The sequence below is a fragment of the Phyllostomus hastatus genome, unplaced genomic scaffold, assembly GCF_019186645.2.
Source record: "Phyllostomus hastatus isolate PE091 unplaced genomic scaffold, TTU_PhHast_1.1 phas_contig_86, whole genome shotgun sequence".
Lineage (NCBI taxonomy): Eukaryota > Metazoa > Chordata > Mammalia > Chiroptera > Phyllostomidae > Phyllostomus > Phyllostomus hastatus.
In genome coordinates this window covers 31,665,598-31,684,492 of record NW_025333977.1, presented here as the reverse complement: position 1 = coordinate 31,684,492, position 18,895 = coordinate 31,665,598, and the positions used below count along the sequence as shown (strand labels likewise).

Here is an 18,895-nt window from a genome sequence, read left to right as displayed (position 1 = left end):
AAAATGGTTCAGGGCAGAAGGTAGTCGGAGGTGTGGCTGGGGCAGGCGCAGGCTGAGAGCAAAGCATATAGGGTCTTAGAAGCCACAGTGAGGAGGACTTCGGGCTCCTTGATGATAAATTTGCCACATTCTGGTAGCTCTTGGCTAAACTGCAGCAAGATCTGGTAGTAAATTTTTACCTTAACAGCAGAACATCTTGGAAAGAAAAGAGGACCCTTGCAACAGAAAAGAAAACCCTGTATGGCAAGCAGAGTTTGCTGCATTAATTTAATAAAGGCACTTATAGGATAACAGGTGTAACTCTGAGAAGGACTCCCAGGTTCACATCTTTAAAGATTTTTATTTATTTTATTTTTAGAGAGAGGGGAAGGGAGAAGAAAGAGGGAGAGAAACATTGATGTGTGAGAGAAACATCAATCAGTTGCCTCTTGCACAAGCTCCATCCAGGGACCAACCCGCAATCCAGGCATGTGCCCTGACCAGGAATTGAACCGGAGACCTTTTGTTGTGTGGGACAAAGCTCACCCAAGCTGAGCCACACTGGTCAGGGCCAGGTTCTCGTCTTGACACAGGGAGTCAAGTCCGAGTCAGTCTAGTCCAAGAAGTGTCTCCCAACACTCCAGTGTTCCCTGAGCCCCTTGTGCATCCCTCTGACATCACCCTCATGATATTATCTTACAGTACTCTATTCCTCATCTAGTTTCTCCATCAGATTGTAAGGTTCTTAAGGGAGGGACCGTCTTCTGTGTTATATTTGTAGCACTTTGCTCAAGCCTAGGCCTAGAAAATGTTCAGTATGTTAGTGGGTGGGCGTATGGGTAAATTTATAAGGGAGTGTAATCCCACCGCTTGGTTTTGCATATGAAGGCCCTGGGTTTCAGAGGGCTCAGGTGACCTGCCAGGATCACAACAAGGCTCTAGAACAGGAGGTTTTATCATGTACCTTTTGCCCTGAACTGTTTTCTAACCAGCGATTCAGATTCTTGTTCTCTAACTGTAATAGTAATGATGGCTGCTATTTGTTTATCAGCTCAGCCAGGTATGGCGCTTGGCACTTTATTGTCAATCCTCCCAACGACTACAGGACAGAGGAATCATTGTCCTTATTTATCTGATGAAGACAATCGGGAGGAGGGAAGGGTGTGCCAAGGGCAGAGAGGCTGTGATGTGAGAGTTAGAGGGGCTCTGCCCTGACTTCCATGGAGAAGGGAGGATGGGGAACCAGCCTGGGAGTCACTGAATCAGTTTTGGGTCCTGCTGCTCTTGGGTGGCCACACCCCCCTTAGACATTTGCTAAGTTTTTAAATCCCTCTGAGCTTCGGTTCCTCATGAATGAGATGGTGGTTAACAATGCCCGTCCTGCAGTGGTTTGTGAGAGTTGAGGGTGAAATGTACATAAAGCCCCAGCAGAACGGCTTGCTTGTCATGCTCTGTCCCTTTGGTTCTGACTTGGAGTGGTTTTTGTGGTTTTTCGATTTCAGGAGATGAAGTGTCAGTGCACTATGACCCCATGATTGCGAAGCTGGTCGTGTGGGCTGCAGACCGCCAGGCGGCGCTGACAAAACTGAGGTACAGCCTTCGTCAGTACCACGTGAGTGACCTGGGGCCGCGCTGGTGGCCCCGATCCTTCCTGCGTCTCTGTAGCCGAGTGTGTCTGTCACAACTGGTCATCCCTTCTCCTTGTCAACTTATTTCCACCAAGTACCTGTAATATCACTAACGAAATAATTTTACCTGGGAGAATTTCCCAGGGGTTTGAGGACTTTTCAGTTTCAGCCAGAAAAGAAAGCTTGCAGGGCTGAACCTGTTAGTGTCAGTGTTGTACTTCAGTGAAATCCGACAGGAAGGTCCTCTTCCTCCTGTAAATAAGGCGAGCGACCCAAGTGTGGCCTACTGTCTGGTGTTACTTTATTTTGCTGTATATAATGTGCACTTTTTTGCCCAGATTTTTTGAGGGAAAAAGAAGGATGTGCATTATATGTGGGTATAATGATTACATACCATGGGTATAATAACCCCGTGTATGATACGCACAAAATGTGGATGCGCATTATACATGGCAAAATATGGTATTCTCTTCAAAGGAAAATAATTTTGTTTAGCACCATCAGTTCGATAGTTTGGCACTTTCCCACAGCACATTAATTTTCTTGGTGCAGAAAGACCCATGCCAGCTGATTTACCTTCATGGAAGGATTTCTTATCACCCCATGATGTTCTGATTGTTCTATGTCATTGCTTTGATAGAACCTCTGATCTCTGTGCTTCCACCCGCACTGGCCTCCTTGCCATTCCTCAGATGCATGGCATGGAGCCTGGGTTCCCATTTTCTCCTCCAGGGTGTTCTTCCCCAGGTGATCGCAGGACTCTCTTCTCCCCCCTCCACCCCAGCTGCTGCTCACCTCCTCAGAGTCCTTACAAGGCTGCCCCATTTAAAAGTGGCCCTTTGCTGTTCTCTGTGCCCTGAGCCAGATTGATTTTTCTTCACACCTGACACTGTATTAGAATTTTGTTTATAGACATTGTTTATTTTCTTTCTCTACAATGTAAGCTCTGTGAGGGTAAGGACTTTGTGTGTTTTGTTCTTCACTGTGTTCCCCAGTATCTCGATCAGGGTTTGGCACCTGAAAGGTGCTCAGTAAATGGCAAAGGAATGAGTGATTGAATAAATGAGTGAATGAGCTGTGGCTGGTGTGGCTCAGTGGATAGAGTGCTGGCCTGTGAACCAAAGGGTTGCTGGTTTGATTACCAGTCAGAGCATGTGCCTGCTGGGTTGTGGGCCAGGTCCCCATTTAGGAGTATATGAGAGGCAACCACCCATGGTGTTTTTCTCCGTCTCTTTCTCCCTCCCTTCCCCTCTCTCTAAAAATAAATAAATAAAATCTTTTTTAAAAATTTAAATGAGTGAATGAATGAACAAATGAATGAATAAACTTGAGTCTGACATAGCTGCTTTTACCCGTGATTTCATTTATTAGGTTAAGTTTTATACCTTTTGTATTTTTATATCAGTGTGTAAAATCCAAATTTTAGTTTTGAAAGGAAGGTCTTTCAAGGTCATTTAATCCTGTCCCATCTCAGTGTAGTAATCCTGACCTCTGTTTTGGGAGTGTTCTGAGTGGCGGGTCTTCAAAATTTTGCATGTAAATCTCATTTAAGTTTCTTAACATTTATCACTTTCCTAACCTGAGTCAATTAAATGTCTTCCCACACTGCCTAAACCAACAGCATTGCCTGCGGTCTCTTTATCTCTTTATCACAGCAGAATGTAGTTTTCAGTGTTAAGTCCAGATATGTAGTAATGGTGAAGTGGGTTTGTTTTTTTTTTTAATTTGTTTTATTTTCCTGAGAGTTGTCCATGGTAGACAATACTTAGCAAAGGGGCAGAAGCCATACAGATGTTTTCCTGAATGATTCCCCACTCATTGGGGACATGGCTCTGTTCCCTTTCCAGATTGTCGGGCTGCACACCAACATCGACTTCCTCCTCAGCCTGTCCGGCCACCCAGAGTTTGAGGCTGGGAACGTGCACACTGACTTCATCCCTCAACACCGAGACCAGCTGTTGCCCAGTCAGAAGGCTGCAGCCAAAGAGTTTTTATGCCAGGCAGCTCTGGGCCTCATCCTCAGGGAGAAAGCACTGTCCGATGCTTTCAAAATCCAGTCACAAGGTACAGAATGCATGTCTGTTTCCTCTGCTTGTCGAGATTTTATGAATCATTATTGAACATGCTTTTCTTTCTTTATGCCACACTCACCTCCCTTTCCTTCTCTCGGCGTGTGACACCATCCTCTGCTAATGTACTTTTTAGGATGAAGTAGAGCTCTTCACATATTCTGGATGCACCCCATAAATGATTTGCAACCCTTTAAATATAACTTAGCTAATCACCTAACAATGCAGAGACGCGTCTCTTTTCATCCAAACACTAGTTCTCGCCGCAGCCCATGCTGATCCCTTCCAGTCTCGTCTACACACTGCTTCTATCCACTGCTCCTTGTGGCTGACTCACAGCCTGTGCACCTGCAGCAACTCCCGGGTCCTGGAGGCTGAAGGCACGGCACTGGAGACTCTCAGATTCCTTTAGGTTACCTGTGATTTATTGTTCAGTTATTTCCTCCTTTCTTTTTCCATTCTGTGATCAAATTTCTTACAACTGAAGACCTAGGTACTTCATCGTGTCACAGAACCTCAGCATGGGAAAGACTATGACAGAGTCACCCTGACCGCCACATGGCATGTCCCTGCGTCCGCATCCCCACCAAGTCGTCACCCAACTTCCTAATGCCTCCCGAAGCTGGAATTCATGATGAGAATTCATTAGCTTATTACATTTTCAGTCAGTTCTCCTTTAAAAAGTTCTTGCCTCGAAGCTGAGCAAAATCTGAGCTCTCACAGACTTGCTCCATAATGTTTGCTTAAGGTAACTCTGACCTTTGGAGCAAATAGGGGGAAAAAATGAATCTATCTCTTTAACATTGTTAGGATTAATATATTATTATAAGATCCTATAGATTAGGATCATTAACTTCTAGATTCATTCAAGAAAGTTACATTGAAAGCTTAAAATATATATAGTTACATCTTTAGATGTGTGTCCTATCCTCATTTTGTCCTGTTACTACATTAAAGGAAATGCATCTGCATCTAAATGTGCCCCTGATGTTGATCCTAAGCCTGTAGCATTTGTAAACTGGAGTGTCTTCTTGCTCTCACCTTTTAAAAAAAATATATAGCCAGCACAGATATGAACTTCAGGATAAACCACTTCGATTTAGCTGTGTTGTAGCTTCTGGATCTTGTCCGACGGAGGGTGCGCACTCAGACCTCCCGAGGCGGCACCGGCCGCGTGGGGGAACAGCGGAGGCCAGGCGGGAGGGCGCTAGTGAGTGGCGGAGATCCAGGCGACCTGGATGCAGCAGCCCGTCAAAAGGGGTGTCCACTGCTCAGCTTATGCCCCCAGAGGGTGACAGTTTAGGCTGCAAAGATTCTCATCTTTTAAGAAAAGTTGGGCGCTGGCTGGCGTAGCTTAGTGGATTGAGCGCGGGCTGCGAACCAAAGCATCGCAGGTTTGATTCCCAGTCAGGGCACATGCCTGGGTTGCAGGCTACGGCCCCCAGCAACCGCACATTGATGTTTCTCTCTCTCTCTCTCTTTCTGTCTCCCTTCCCTCTCTAAAAATAAATAAATAAAATCTTAAAAAAACAAACTTAAAAAAAAGAAAAAGAAAAGTTGGGATTTTTCATATGAAATTTCCTGAGATGTAAATCAAAATATCTAATTTAAATGTAAAGCAATGAGGGGAGCAAAGGAAACATATTTGAGCTGTCAGCATAGGAACTGTGTTTTCTGTTTCCTTTTGCAAGGCATAAATTTAGTAGGCTTGATGTTCATGAATTTATTGTTGAATTTTTTTCTAGATCAATATTCTCCCTTTGCATCCAGCAGTGGAAGAAGACTGAATATCTCTTACACCAGAAACCTGACTCTTAAGGATGGTGGAAACAGTAAGTAATGTTTTATTAGAAGAGAAATGTGCCGCACAGAAGTATATCACAAATACCTGGGAAAATGGATTCAGCCGGGCCACATTCAGTCAGTTACATATTTTTTAGGATCCCTGACCTAAACATTGGAAGGAGGTATGCCTGAATGATAGAATTGATTGGCTCTAGGTGGTACAGTTAATGATTTTTATTCTTCTTCATTATACCTTTTCTATATTTTGTAAATATTCTAAAAATAGGTCATAAAATTTACATAACAAAATGACTGAAATGAAATTTTCCAAAATTTTAGTGAGGACACCATTGGGTGGAAAGATTTTTTTTTTTAAGAGAGAGAAGGTGGGAGGGAGAGACAGACAGACAGACATCAGTGTGAGAGAGACACATAGACTGGTTGCCTCTGAAACCACCCCAACCGAAGATTGAACTCTCAGCCTAGGCATGTGCCCTGGACTGGAATTAAACCAACGACCTTTTGGTGCTAAGAACGATGCTGCAACCAGATGAGCCATGTGGCCCAGGTTGGTGGTGGGATTTGAGGCAATCTTTTTTCCCTTGCTTCTTTGTACTTTCTGTACTTTCTTTGTTTTGCCATTTTTCTTCAGTAAGAATGTATAATATTACTTCTATTTTTTAATTTCTTTTTTCCCTTCCTTCCCTTCCTGAGGATGTATTATGTTTTTGGGTTTTTTTTATTGACTTTGAGAAAGACAGAGAGAGAGAAACATTGATTTGTTGTTCCACTCATACATGCATTCTTGGTTGATTCTTGTATGAGCCCTGACCAGGGATCAAACCCGAAGCCTTGGTGTATAGGGACAATGCTGTAACTAAGTGCACTACCCGGTCGGGGCTGTATTACTTTTAAATAAGAAAAACAATGTCCAAAGCTACTGCAGGGAGGGAAGATTACCCACTACTCAGGCAGTGTTTCAGGTGGAAGTGGGTTACTAAAGAGCTGTAATTTATTAAGCGCCTTATCACCTGTAATTTTTATCTTCACAACTTGATAAGAGGAGTCACCGTTACACCCATGTGTGACTGATGGAACAGGCACAGCAGGTGCAGTAACTTACGACTACGAAGTGGCAGAGCCGTGATTGACACCTCATCTTTCTGACCCTGATTCCTCTGCTATTCCCACCACTTTCCCAGTGGCAAGTTGATTTTTTATTGCAGGCTAATTTGAGGAGGCTCAGGGTATGGGCTGATTTATTATAAGTGGAGAGGCTGATACCTAAGGCATAGGAATTTATAAACTTTTGGCTGGACCAGTGAACCAGAGGGACCAGAATCATGTGAGCGCTGGTGGCTGTCTCCCTCTGCTACAGTACAGTTTGCATGGGAAGCCAGAGGGGTGCAGAGTCAGAGCTGGGAGGCCCGGGTAACCCTGAAGCTGAGGTATCAGTGAACTGTGACAGCTTCATTATAAAAACATGCCTACCACGTAGAGCAGAGTCTTCCTGCCAGCTCATCACAGGACCTTCCTCTTTACCTCGATTCTGTGTGGGCGTTCACTCACTTCTCAACAAATTCTTTGTTCACAGAAGTCAGTTGGGTTACAGCTCTTTAGATACCTTGTCATCCTGAGCCTAGATGGTCATTCCCTTAAGTGCACTGACTACTTGGAAGGAAAGTTTGCGAGCATCTCTTGTAGCGGTAGCATTCTGCAAACAGTTTATCTATCCATTTTATGTTGGTGTATTTATTCATTTTATCCTTAAAAAAAACCAACCTCCAAAATGCAAAAGTATCTTACTGTAGATTAAATATGCTGAATACTTAGCAGATACCAGCAGAAATAAAATTTTAGTGGCCTCTTCAACCTAAATTAAACAGAAGAACAGCCTGTGTGACTATAATTCAGATGAGCTGACTATATCATTTGGCGTGGATCTTCACTAAGGTGCCAAGCAGTGTTTTGAATTATGTTGCATTTCTTGGGATTTTTTTTAATTTAAAAAATAAATATACAATTGAAAAGCCAACATGATCACTGTTTACTACTTCCTCTTGGCAGTATTTTTCGACAATAACCCAGGTCAGAATGCAACAGCTTTCAGAAATGCTGTACTAATCAGCAGTCTGCGGTCGAGTAAGAGAGTGCCCCAAACAAGAACCCTCAGGGTCCAGAAGCATTCATGAATCTCAAGTCAAACCAGCTCTTAATGATCTCAGGGAGAGCGACCAAGTGCTTTAAAAAGTCAAGACTTGAAAGATGCTCTCTATGTTACTAGTGGCCATGTCTCACAGAACCCTGTCCTGCCCTCAATAATAATGTAGTAGCCGAGATTTATTGTTTGGTATATGTCAGATATCGTAGTAAGTGCTTTCCATGAATTATTTCCTTTGCATTTTCACAACACGCCGATGAAATTCGTGTTGTTATTGGTGTCAACTTTATAAAACCTTTATAAAAGGCTTAGCAAGAATTATAATTTCTTTAAAATCACACAAAAGTAACTGGTAGAGCCAGAATTTGAACTCACACTTTAGGGTACATGTGCTTACCTAACACTGCATCATGCTAAACTTTCAAACCTTGTTAAATCTATAAGAAAATGCTCAAGATTCTATTGTGGGGGTCAGGAGCTATCTAGGGGAAGGAGGAACAAGTTGGGTTACCCTATAACATATAAAAGAATTTAGACCTTTTCTGGCAGTGTCTTTACTATGATTCTATTGGCATTTATGTCACTTAAATTCTTTTCATATTTCGTAAATTGAAAGAAAACTGACCTGGGGTAATTGGATGTATTTTCTCTTAAAATGGGTTAAACATATTGATAAGATAGATTGTGGAGAAGTTTTGTTCATTTATACATTCAATACAATGTCCTTGAAGAAATAGATATTCTCAATAATGTGAAGAAGAGAATAAAGATGTCTTTGTCCCTGTATTTTACTCTTAAGGAGTTTACCACTTGGCAAAGGAGGAGCATGTTTGTTGGGAAGATGGATGACATAGTGGTTAATAACACAGGCCCTGGACTCAGACGGCATGGGTTTGAATTCTGGCCCCCATGTGTTCTGTGGCTCTTGAGTGAGTCACATATTCTGTGTAAGCATCAGGTGTCCTCAGCTGTACACGGGCATGGTCGTGGTCATTGCTTCCTTGTGTTGTTGCAGCTATTAAATGAAACAACACATGCAGAGCACTTAGCTCATTGAATGGCATACAGCAAGCAGTGAACAGACATTAGCTATCCCCTTGCTACTATTGAAAGAACAAGTAGATATGTATGTTGCATGTTAATTACAATAATGTTGGTTGCAGAACAACGTGTATAACAATGTCCTACTTTTATAAAAGGAAAATACAAACTCAAATATGTATTTTGAAAGGTCTGAAAGGATTCACATATTCAAGTGTTGAACAATACTTATATCTGGGCAACAGAGAGGATGTTCAGGCCTTGTAAACATCTTTATTTTTGCAATTTAAAAAAAAACAACTGATAAGGAGAAAAAACACTCTATAGTACACTGGATGAGTGGAGAATCCAAATGGTATTTAAATGCAGAAGTCGAAATGTATGAAGGAGAGAGGATTCATTCCACCCAGACAGGCTCTTACCCAGTGAGCATGATGTGAGCAAGGGGTGAGGTTTCAGCTGGAGGGGCCTGAGCAAAGAGGCACAGTGAGGGGAAGAGTGGAGGCACATATGGAGAATATTAATGGGCCCGTTTTCCTATTTGGTTGGACACAGGGCTATGTGATGAGAATGGTGGGAAATAAGTCAGAGTTTGGTACTTTCAATACAAAACCAAGTACCGGTACTTTGAATGGGATAGGCAGGTTCTAGGAAGCATCCACTGGAAGGGTTGGCACAGGCTACAGGAAGCCCTGGCAGGACCTCCTCAGAGCTGGCCAGGCCTGAGGCCGTCTGTCTGCACCAGGGTAGGGCAGTGGAAAGGAAGAAATGAGTAGGACAGGTATTCAAAGGGAAGAATTTGGTGGCTGTGTGGTGGCTCTTGGAGGTGGAAATCAAAGGAGATGGTGAGAATGACAGGTTTTAGACCTAGATCACAAGGCAAGTAACCTGGCCAGTCGTGGAGCCGACAGGTCGGGAGGGAAAGCAGGCGGAGGCGGGAGATGCTTTGTTGGACCCACTGTGTGGATGGAACATCTAGCTGAGAATGACTAATCAGAGTTCTGGAGAAGGAAGGTCAGGGCTGGGAACAGATTTGAGCTGGCGGCACCAAAACGATGGGTGAAGTGTCAGCACGGGATGAAACGACTTTGGTCTGCATTCTCTACCGCCCAGGATTTTGATTTCCATCTCCCAGGATCGTCTTCAACCAATTCTATAGTCACATAAGAATATGAATACATTGAATGTGATATTTGTATAAGTCTGTTGCAGTTTATAAAGTACTTTCACATTGATGTACTATTGCTGCCTCTCATATCCATTTAATGGGTTGAATGGATCAGAAAATCAAGAGTCAGAGATTTTAAATGACCTAGTCAGGATCACAGAGGTAATCATGCCACACAGGTGGCAGATTGGGGTCTTAAACCAGAGCTTCTTTTTCCCAACTAACTGCATTTTCTATGTCACACTGCAGCCTTTCTTATAGAGGGAAAAATATCTGAAGTAGCCTACAACCTTAAAAAGTTAAAACTCCATTTCTGAAAAAGTTTGAAATTTACCTTTATTGAAACCTGCCTAATAGGTTTTTTTTTTTTTATCTTTATTGCCAGGGAGTTAAGAGATATTGATGTTACTGATAGTTACCTTTAGGTTGAAAGTCAGATTTTTGAAATCTCAGTTACTGAATAAATGAAGGTCTTCTAATTTTGTTTAATTATTTTTCCCCAAAGATGTAGCCATAGCTGTAACGTATAACCACGATGGGTCATACAGCATGCAGGTAAGCCTTGCTGGTTTTTGTCTGCTGTTCACAGCTGAATCTGATCTCTCTCAGACTGAGTGTTGTTGCCTTTCACACTCCCAGTTTCTCTTGAGCCATTGAATATTACATCTGTAGTCAGGAAAATGTCATGTGCTTTTATTTCAGACCGACTTGGGGAAATGACCGCCTGTACAATTTCTGATTGTTTACTCAGTTTGGATGTGATTCCAAACTTGGCAAAAAATAATGGCTTCGAGTCAGACACCCGTCAGGCCCCTAGAGTGTGTGGACATATTCGTGTGTGAAGCAGCAGTTCTCAAACTTTTTAGTCTCAGGACCACCCCACGTTCTTAAAACATCACTAATGCTCCCTAAAGAGCTTTTGTTTGTACTCATTACATCTATTATTTTAGTGTATTTTTTTAATATAAGTAACACAATTTACCATTTTAACCACTTTTAAGTGTACAGTTTAGTGGCATTACATTCACATTGTCGTGCTGCCAGCGCCACCATCCGCCCACAGAACTTTGCTCCTCTTGGGAAACTGAAATGCAATACCCATCAAACGAGAGCACCACACTCCTCCCTCCCCCCAGCCGCTGGCAGCCACCACCCTACTTTGTGTCTCTATGAATTTGACTGCTAGGAACCTCATATAAGTGAAATCATTCAGCATTTGTCTTTTTGTGACTGGCTTATTTCACTTAGCATAATGTCTTTAACGTTCCTCCATGTTATATCATGTGTCCAAATTTCCTTCCTTTTTAGGGCTGAATAACATTTTACTGAATGTACATACCACACTTTATCTATTCATTTATCTGTTGATGGATACTTGGACTGCATCCATTTATTTGCTGTTGCAAATAATGCTATGAACATAGGTGGACAAGTATCTCTTTGAGAGCCTGTTTTCAATTCTTTCGGGCATATATCCAGAAGCAAAATTGCCAAATCATAAATATGTTTTTAATTTTTTTTAATCCTCATCTAAGTATATGTTGATTTTAGAGAGAGAGAAAGAGGATGGGGGGAGAGAGAGAAACATCAATATGTGAGAGAAACATCAATCAGCTACCGCCCCTACAACCCCCAAACAGGGATCAAACCCACAACTTAGGTTATGTGCCCTGTCCAAGATTGAACCTGCAACCTTTTAGTGCACAGGACTATGCTCCAAGCAAGGGAGCCATCTGGCCAGGGCTATTTTTAATTTTTTGAGGAATTACCATACTGTTTTCCATAGTGGCTGCATGATTTAACATTCCCAACAACAGTGCACAAAGGTTCCAATTTCTCCACATCCTTGCCAACATTTATTTTGGTTTTTTTTTCTTCTTTGTTATAAAAGCCATCCTAATGGCTGTGAAGTAGTATTTCATTATGGTTTTGATTTGCATTTCCCTGATGGCTAATGATGTTGAGCTAATTGGCTATTTGTATATCTTCCTTGGAGAAATGTCTATTCAAGTCCTTTGCTCGTGTTTTAAAAAATTGGATTGGCTTTTTTGTTGTTGGGTTGTAGGATAAATTGAGACGAGTTTAAACCTGAGATTACACAAGCACACATTCCATTGCTGCCAGAAAGTGATAACATTATCACATGTCCTGTGGTCTCTAGGAAACTCTACTGTGTACTTGTGAGGGAATGTGGGTTAAAAAGAACATACAACGTTAGTATTATCATGAAATAGTTTGATTTTGTGGACTCCCTGAAAGGACCTCAGTGGATCCACAGGTCATCCTTGGGAGAATCTTCAGTCAAAAATTTTGTGCTAGCCCCCAATTGAAAGAAATCCATTTTACTGGCAAAGTAGAATGCTGAAAGGGTAAAAAAACAATGTGCAAACTCAACTAAATTCCTATAGTAAGGTACAAATTCAGAGAACAGAATAAATCATTTTTAATAAGAGCTAAGAGACTTCAAATCCTGCAAAAATGGATTTATCGATGATAAGCTTTAGATTGCCCAGTACTCTGAGACACATTGGTTTTCTTTCTCTGAGATTCAGAAAAATTATGGGAAGTCTCTCTCCTTTAGTATATGAGAGTTATTGGTACCTCTGGTTTGTTTGTTTTTCCTTTTTTTTTAATTTTTCAATTATGGTTGACATACAATACTATATGAGTTTTAGGTGTCCAACATAGTGATTAGACATCTGTATAACTTACAAGGTGATCACCCTAGTGAGCCCAGTGCCCGCCTGGCACCACACACAGTCATTACAGTGTTACTGACTACCTTCCCTGTGACTCTCCATTCCCTTTTAAAAGTAACGTCAGTGACCTCCAGCTATCTGGGGGGACTTTGTGTCATTCATTATACCAAAACTCATTACTTTATAAGCATTTAAAATGTTAAGTAATAAATTCACATAACATTGGTTTGGGGACCCTTTTTGTCCCTTGACAAATGGTACATTGGCAGGTTTGTGGTAACCCCCTCATGGAACTACACACGCAAACTTAGGATGTGCCATTGGAAACCTTTAACCAAACTGTTCCCAATCTAAACTTTATGTCCTGGGAATTTCACAGCCTTTCAAAGGGCTGTTTGAATAGGTTCCAAAGCAGAGTAAAATGTCTTATTTAATTTAGGATAGATGAAAGCAATGTACGAATACCTGCAGTATAATCTGTTTTATCTTAGCCTATGTAACATACTTGAAAAGAATGGCCACAGGACTCTGACACTAACAGTATAGGAATTGAGATGAAAAATAGAGAAGATTTAAATTGATTTTCTGTGTATAAGGGAAATTTTGTTTGAGTGTATACATAAGCAAACATTCTTTAAGACAGAAAGGTTTCACGTCCTTTTGCTAGCTGTCTTGGAAGATTAAGTGTGAAGTCTGTTCTTTGGCACTCTCTCTCAGAGTGAGGACATTGTGGTCAATCTCCAGCTAATGTGTCTTCTTAAATCATAACTGAAACCATAAGTTGGACCTGTATGCTGGTGAGATAAAAGAAATACCATCCAATTATGTGGTTCTGGCTCTTTTCGTTACTGACTTGGGCACAGTAAAACTAAGCTTGACTTTGGCTACTCAGAAATGAATACAAATGTGTAATATATACTCGACTAAATGCTAATAATTTTGCTTAATTTGATTTGTCCATATTACATTTATTACTATTCACACGTGAACTTTTATAGCATCATGAGTGCAATGAATATGTTATATAACTGTTTTTCTTTGAATCATCTTACTACTGCTTCTGTCTAGAGTATTTTGTTTATGAATCGTAGGGGGAAAGTTTCTATATGACTTCTTTAAAAAACATTTTACCTGTTAACTTTTGAAACTATTATAATAAAGAACTAACTCTGATTTTATTAATTATGAAAGTTGTTCATTTATTTAAGGATCTTTTCTGTTTTTTCTTTTTTGAGATCGAAGATAAAACTTTCCAAGTCCTCGGTGACCTTCTTAGTGAGGGAGACTGCACTTACCTGAGATGTTCTATTAATGGAGTTACTAGTAAAACTAAGCTCATTTTCCTGGAAAACACAATTTACCTATTTTCTATGGTAAGGTCTCTTCTTGTAATAACACTGTTGGGGATTGGGGGTTGGGAGAAAATTACTTGACCAGAAGCAAAAAGACTAGAAAGATCCATCGCCTTCAGTCACTGCTATGACTTTTCTGTGTTTCCCTCTCTGTGTCTTTGCCTCAGTCCTGCCTTCTTCTGTTCTTTTGTTCATGTGGATTCTCATGGATAGATACTTACCCATTTTGTTCCTTTAATTCTGAAACATGTTCTGACACCCTTCTCATCAAAGAGTATTTCCCTGCTCAGTGGGACTGTGCTCTCAGGGATTTGGTGCCTTCACAGTTACCCCAACCACCGTCCCCCTGGTACTGGAATCGTGGGGATTTGGGAGGAGGTGACCACTGGGAGAGGAGTCTGGACTAGGTGTCCCTTGTGTGCAGAGTGTGAGGGAAGAAGAGGGGTGCGTTAGTGGTGTTCTCCTGGCAGATTGCAGAGACAGGCTTTGCGTGGAATGGTTGGGAGTTCGTCAAAGGCCTTAATGTTCTACATGGGCAGAAGAAAGAGAATGGATTATCAAATATACTGAAGCCTTTTCAGAATCTTGGTACATTTGGGAACCATCTTACAGATCCCAGTCCTTAGGGATGAGATGCCCATAGTATTCAGGTAACTAGACTACCATGGGTCGAGTCCAGGATGATCTCACTTTACCAGGCATTCCTTTCCACAGTCAGTGTGCTGGAACCACATGCTGGTCGAGCCAGTGTGAGGAGTGGTGAAGAGCATAAGTTCTGGAATACAAAGCTGCTTTGATTCAAATTCTGGTCTTACCACTGAGCAGCTGTGTGACCTTGGGCAAGTTAAACTCTCTGGGCCTCAGTTCCCCCTATCTATAAACAGGAATAATAATAACACCTGCCTCCTGGGGTTATTGTGACAATTAATGACTTTCTATATAATATATATGTATTTATAAGCTGTATAATGTATGAATATGTATTTATACTCCTATTACCAGTTCCTGACTTAGACTAAGCACTTGACAGTGGAGGTGCTACTAAAAATGGCTTCCAGGCAGTGGCTCTCTTGTACCAACAGTTATATAAATTAATTTCTTTAATTCCCTTGGAGGCACATCTGCCATTCCTCCTGTGTAGCAGGAAACCTAAATGAGAGGGGTTTAGTAATTCGCTCAAGGTCACAAAGCTAGATTAGAACCCTGCTATTAAAGATGACTAACATATGACAGACAGCTTGGAAACAATCATTACCTCAGTCTATTAGGAAAGTTACAAGAACGAGATCTTGATTTTGTTTCTGGTGTGCACAGGAAGGAGCTATTCAGTTCGGCATCCCAGTCCCCAAACACTTGTCGTCAGTGAGCTCGGAAGGGACTCAGGGAGGCACCTTAGCTCCCATGGCTGGCACCATCGAGAAGGTAACCGAGCAATGTGTGCGGGATGATGTCCACTAAGGCCCGATAAATGTCTTTGTTGAGCTTTGCCATATGTGTTCTTTCTCTCTCTCTAAATCTGGTTCATTGGAAAGCATTCATTTCAAGAAACCAAGAGACTCTATGATAGATTCAAGGTCTATATTATAGTCTTCAGTGAAAATACCCATTTACTTAATTTATGATAAACACTGTTATTTTTTAAATTGGGGATTTCCATAAAAGTACAAATAATTTAAGTTGTCTTTTTATAATTAAAATAGAATATTCACCAAGCATTATCCAAAAGGGCTGTTTTTTAGTGTTATGTTTAACAGCAAACAATTTATCATGAAATAATGACATTTCCTCTGACGCACGTAATCCCATCAGTGATAGACTCTGAAAGGCTGGTGTTGGTGAAGGACGGCATGGCTTGATGCTGAGTGCGGTCTGTATTCAGAGTTGACATCCCTACTACTGACATACCCTCCCGTGGTAATAGAGCAGCCTCCTTTATAAACTTGCATACAGTAGAGTTCCCTCAAATGCACTCAAGTCATAAAAATTCAACTGTATATTCTTGGAATTCCCCCCCTTCAAAAAAGAAAAAAGAAGAAAACTATTTAAATAGTTTGAGCAATTACACCAACCATTCCCCGCAGAAATGTCTGCCTGAGAGGAGGTACGAGCTGGGAGACTTGGATCTGCCTCTCACTCACTCACTCACTCTCAGTCCCCACAGGCTTCCCGTGAGGTGGGCATTTCTGTGTAGCATGAGCAGCAGGGGCTTATGTTTGATTAAAGACGCATGTTTTCCCTAGAACTGGCCCTAAACCCAGACCACTGATTTTATCCCATACGAAAGTGTCACCCAGCATTGAGTCACTTGGGGGACTTTCAAGGCTGTTTCTCATTTTTCACAATTTTGGTTCTGCACATCGACTTTAGAGCCTAACTCTACTGTGTGATGTTTCCAGATGTTCCTTGATAAATAACTGTGTTAACCAAAGCAAAAAACAAACAAACAAAAAAACAGTGGGACCACATGGGATATATGAGTTCATTTATACATGTGAAAAGGGAAATAGAGCTATTTCCCTGGGGTTGCCAGTAACTATAATGGTTTCACATGAAGATTGTCTATACATTTATTACACTGGGACATGAGGACTTGAAACCCTGTCCTGGACAACCTAGAAACTAGGGAAGCAGGCCAGGCCCTCTGCTCTGACTATGGTAAAGGCATCTAAGTATAGTTCTTCCTTGGTGGCGCTATGTCTTGTCTGTACATTCATGAAAAAACAAAAGGGTCTCAAGATATATAAGACCTAGTCATCTGATTCCAGGAAAACTAGATCGCTTGGGGAGGGGGTGGGGAGCCAAGTGGTGCCTGCTGCTGACCACGGTGCCAGCAATGCCAGGCTGACCGGAAGGTCTCTGATTTGTGCATTGGTGTCTTTGGCAGACAGGACAACCACAGACTCATACTTCTGATTTGTACATTTGTATATCAGCTCTGTGGACCACAAAGGGCCCCTGCACTTTCAAGTATTAACCTGTCACTCTGCATCTCTAGGTGTTTGTAAAAGCCGGAGACAAAGTAAAAGCCAGAGATTCTCTAATGGTTATGATTGCCATGAAAATGGAGGTAAGTGCAGTGTGAGTTCAGTCACCACGTTAACTTTGGGAGATATCAGACCTACTTGTTCTTTTCCCTTGTGTAGTGAGTTAGCACCATTTTCAATATTGAGAGCCATGGACTGATGAAGCATTAACTGCAGAAGAAAAAACAAACCATTTTTCTTACTCTTTAACTTTGTCATTTTATCACTTGTCATTTGATTCTGAAGTTATCAGTAGCTTACCCTCAGGCAGTACCCCAACTGACTATTAGCTATGGGTCTTTTCCAAGGCCAGCTGTCAGTATCAACTGTCAGTATCAAAGTGAAAGCTTCAGTCCTACCAAATTAGCTGTTTAGGTTTTTAGATGGTTGGAAATTGTAGGCCAGTAGTTCTCAGACCTGGCCACATATTACAGTCTCCTGGGAGTCTTTTAGAAACTACTTCCCCACACCAGTTGAACCGGGACCTCCCGGAGTAGGGCCCAAAGATCATTTGTTTTTAAAAACTTCCCAGGTAAGATTCTACTGTGAAGTTTGGGAACTTCAGCCTTGAATGGCTAACAGGTGTGTCAGCCCCCGAGCACACCATGAGAATGTTATTTTCTCTGTGTACTGTGATATGAAGAACATCGAAACAATTGGCTTCATGTTTCCCTTGTGTCTGACGATCTCGACTTGCCGTGTGCTTGGTCCTCACTGACTCACAACCCTGCGTGCTGCGACTTGTGTCTCTGCAGCACACCATACGGGCCCCCAAGGACGGCACGATCAAGAAAGTGTTCTACAAAGAAGGGTCTCAGGTGAACAGACACGCCCCTTTGGTCGAGTTTGAACAAGAGGAATCTGACACAAAGGAAGGCGAATAAACTCCCGTCAGAGAAGTGGCCAATGAAAAGTATCTTCAGTATCTGTAGCGAAAAGAGGAAGTGCCTCCCTGCTTCTCCTGGGGTCTCAGGAAGAGCAGTTTTACTGGATGACTGTACGATTACGTTAAACCCTTTCACATGTGAGAATCACGCACTTGGGTCACAAATAATAAATTATCTTCCAATATTTCATACAAATAAAATTGAGTTAACCTTTTTTATTGGAAGCTATTGTGGCTCATTTGTGCCTCAGACTTTCTGCAGTGAATTTGGGCAGCAACTTTACCAAAGAAGAATGAGTGGAAGAGGAAAGGTCCTTTAACTAAACGAATCATTTTCCGGTCACAATCATGGTAAAGATGACAGCCACGTGTTTCAGAGACAGATGACATAGAGCTAAACTCAGCCAAAGTTTTGTTTTTGCCAGCTTATCAGGGAGTTTACAGGCATGGGTGTTATTCTTGTCTTTGTGATCGGGAAGTGTCCGTCTGGCCTATCTCTGCCTTCCTTGCACTTTCTAGAGTTGTACAATATATATACAGTCTTACACCACTGCCCAGCACATACTCTGCTGACTACTGTGGACAGCTGCAACACAGCAGTAAATAGTTGTGTGTCTGGCCATATCTAAACATAGAAAAGGCACAGTAAAAAGATGGTATAAAAGATTTTTGAAATGTGTACCTGTATCGGGCACTTACCACGACTGCAAGCCACTCTGGGTGAGTCAGTGATGGCGAGTGAGCATGAAGACCTGGGGTGTTACCGTGTGTGGCTGTGGTCTCTGCAAACACTGTGCACCTAGGCTACGCTAAATGTATTAAAAATTTTTTTCAATAATAAATTATAGCTTACTGTAACATTTTTATTTTATAAACTCTTAAAATTTTTTATTTTTGTAATAACACTAAGCTTAAAACACAAGCATATTATACAGCTATACAAAAATGTTATTTCTTTATATCCTTATTCTATAAGCTTTTTTTATACTTAAGCTTTTATTTTTTTTTAATTTTTAAACTTTTTTTTTATAAAAACTAAGACAAAAACATCTATTAGCCTAGGCCTACACAGGGTCAGGAGCATCGGTATCACTGTCTTCCACG

General features: G+C 41.5%; 1 protein-coding gene across 1 annotated transcript in view; it reads left to right on the top strand.

The window, feature by feature from the left end:
- Window positions 1–18,010, top strand: part of MCCC1 (methylcrotonyl-CoA carboxylase subunit 1) — a 59,725-nt gene extending 41,715 nt beyond the window's left edge. The window contains exons 12-19 of the mRNA XM_045852066.1: window positions 1,482–1,591; window positions 3,455–3,671; window positions 5,422–5,508; window positions 10,337–10,386; window positions 13,766–13,903; window positions 15,197–15,304; window positions 16,878–16,949; window positions 17,661–18,010. Of these exons, the coding sequence (XP_045708022.1) occupies window positions 1,482–1,591; window positions 3,455–3,671; window positions 5,422–5,508; window positions 10,337–10,386; window positions 13,766–13,903; window positions 15,197–15,304; window positions 16,878–16,949; window positions 17,661–17,789 (911 nt within the window). The 3' untranslated portion in view covers window positions 17,790–18,010. The remainder of the gene's footprint in view (window positions 1–1,481; window positions 1,592–3,454; window positions 3,672–5,421; window positions 5,509–10,336; window positions 10,387–13,765; window positions 13,904–15,196; window positions 15,305–16,877; window positions 16,950–17,660) is intronic.
- The last annotated feature ends 885 nt before the right edge of the window (window positions 18,011–18,895 follow it).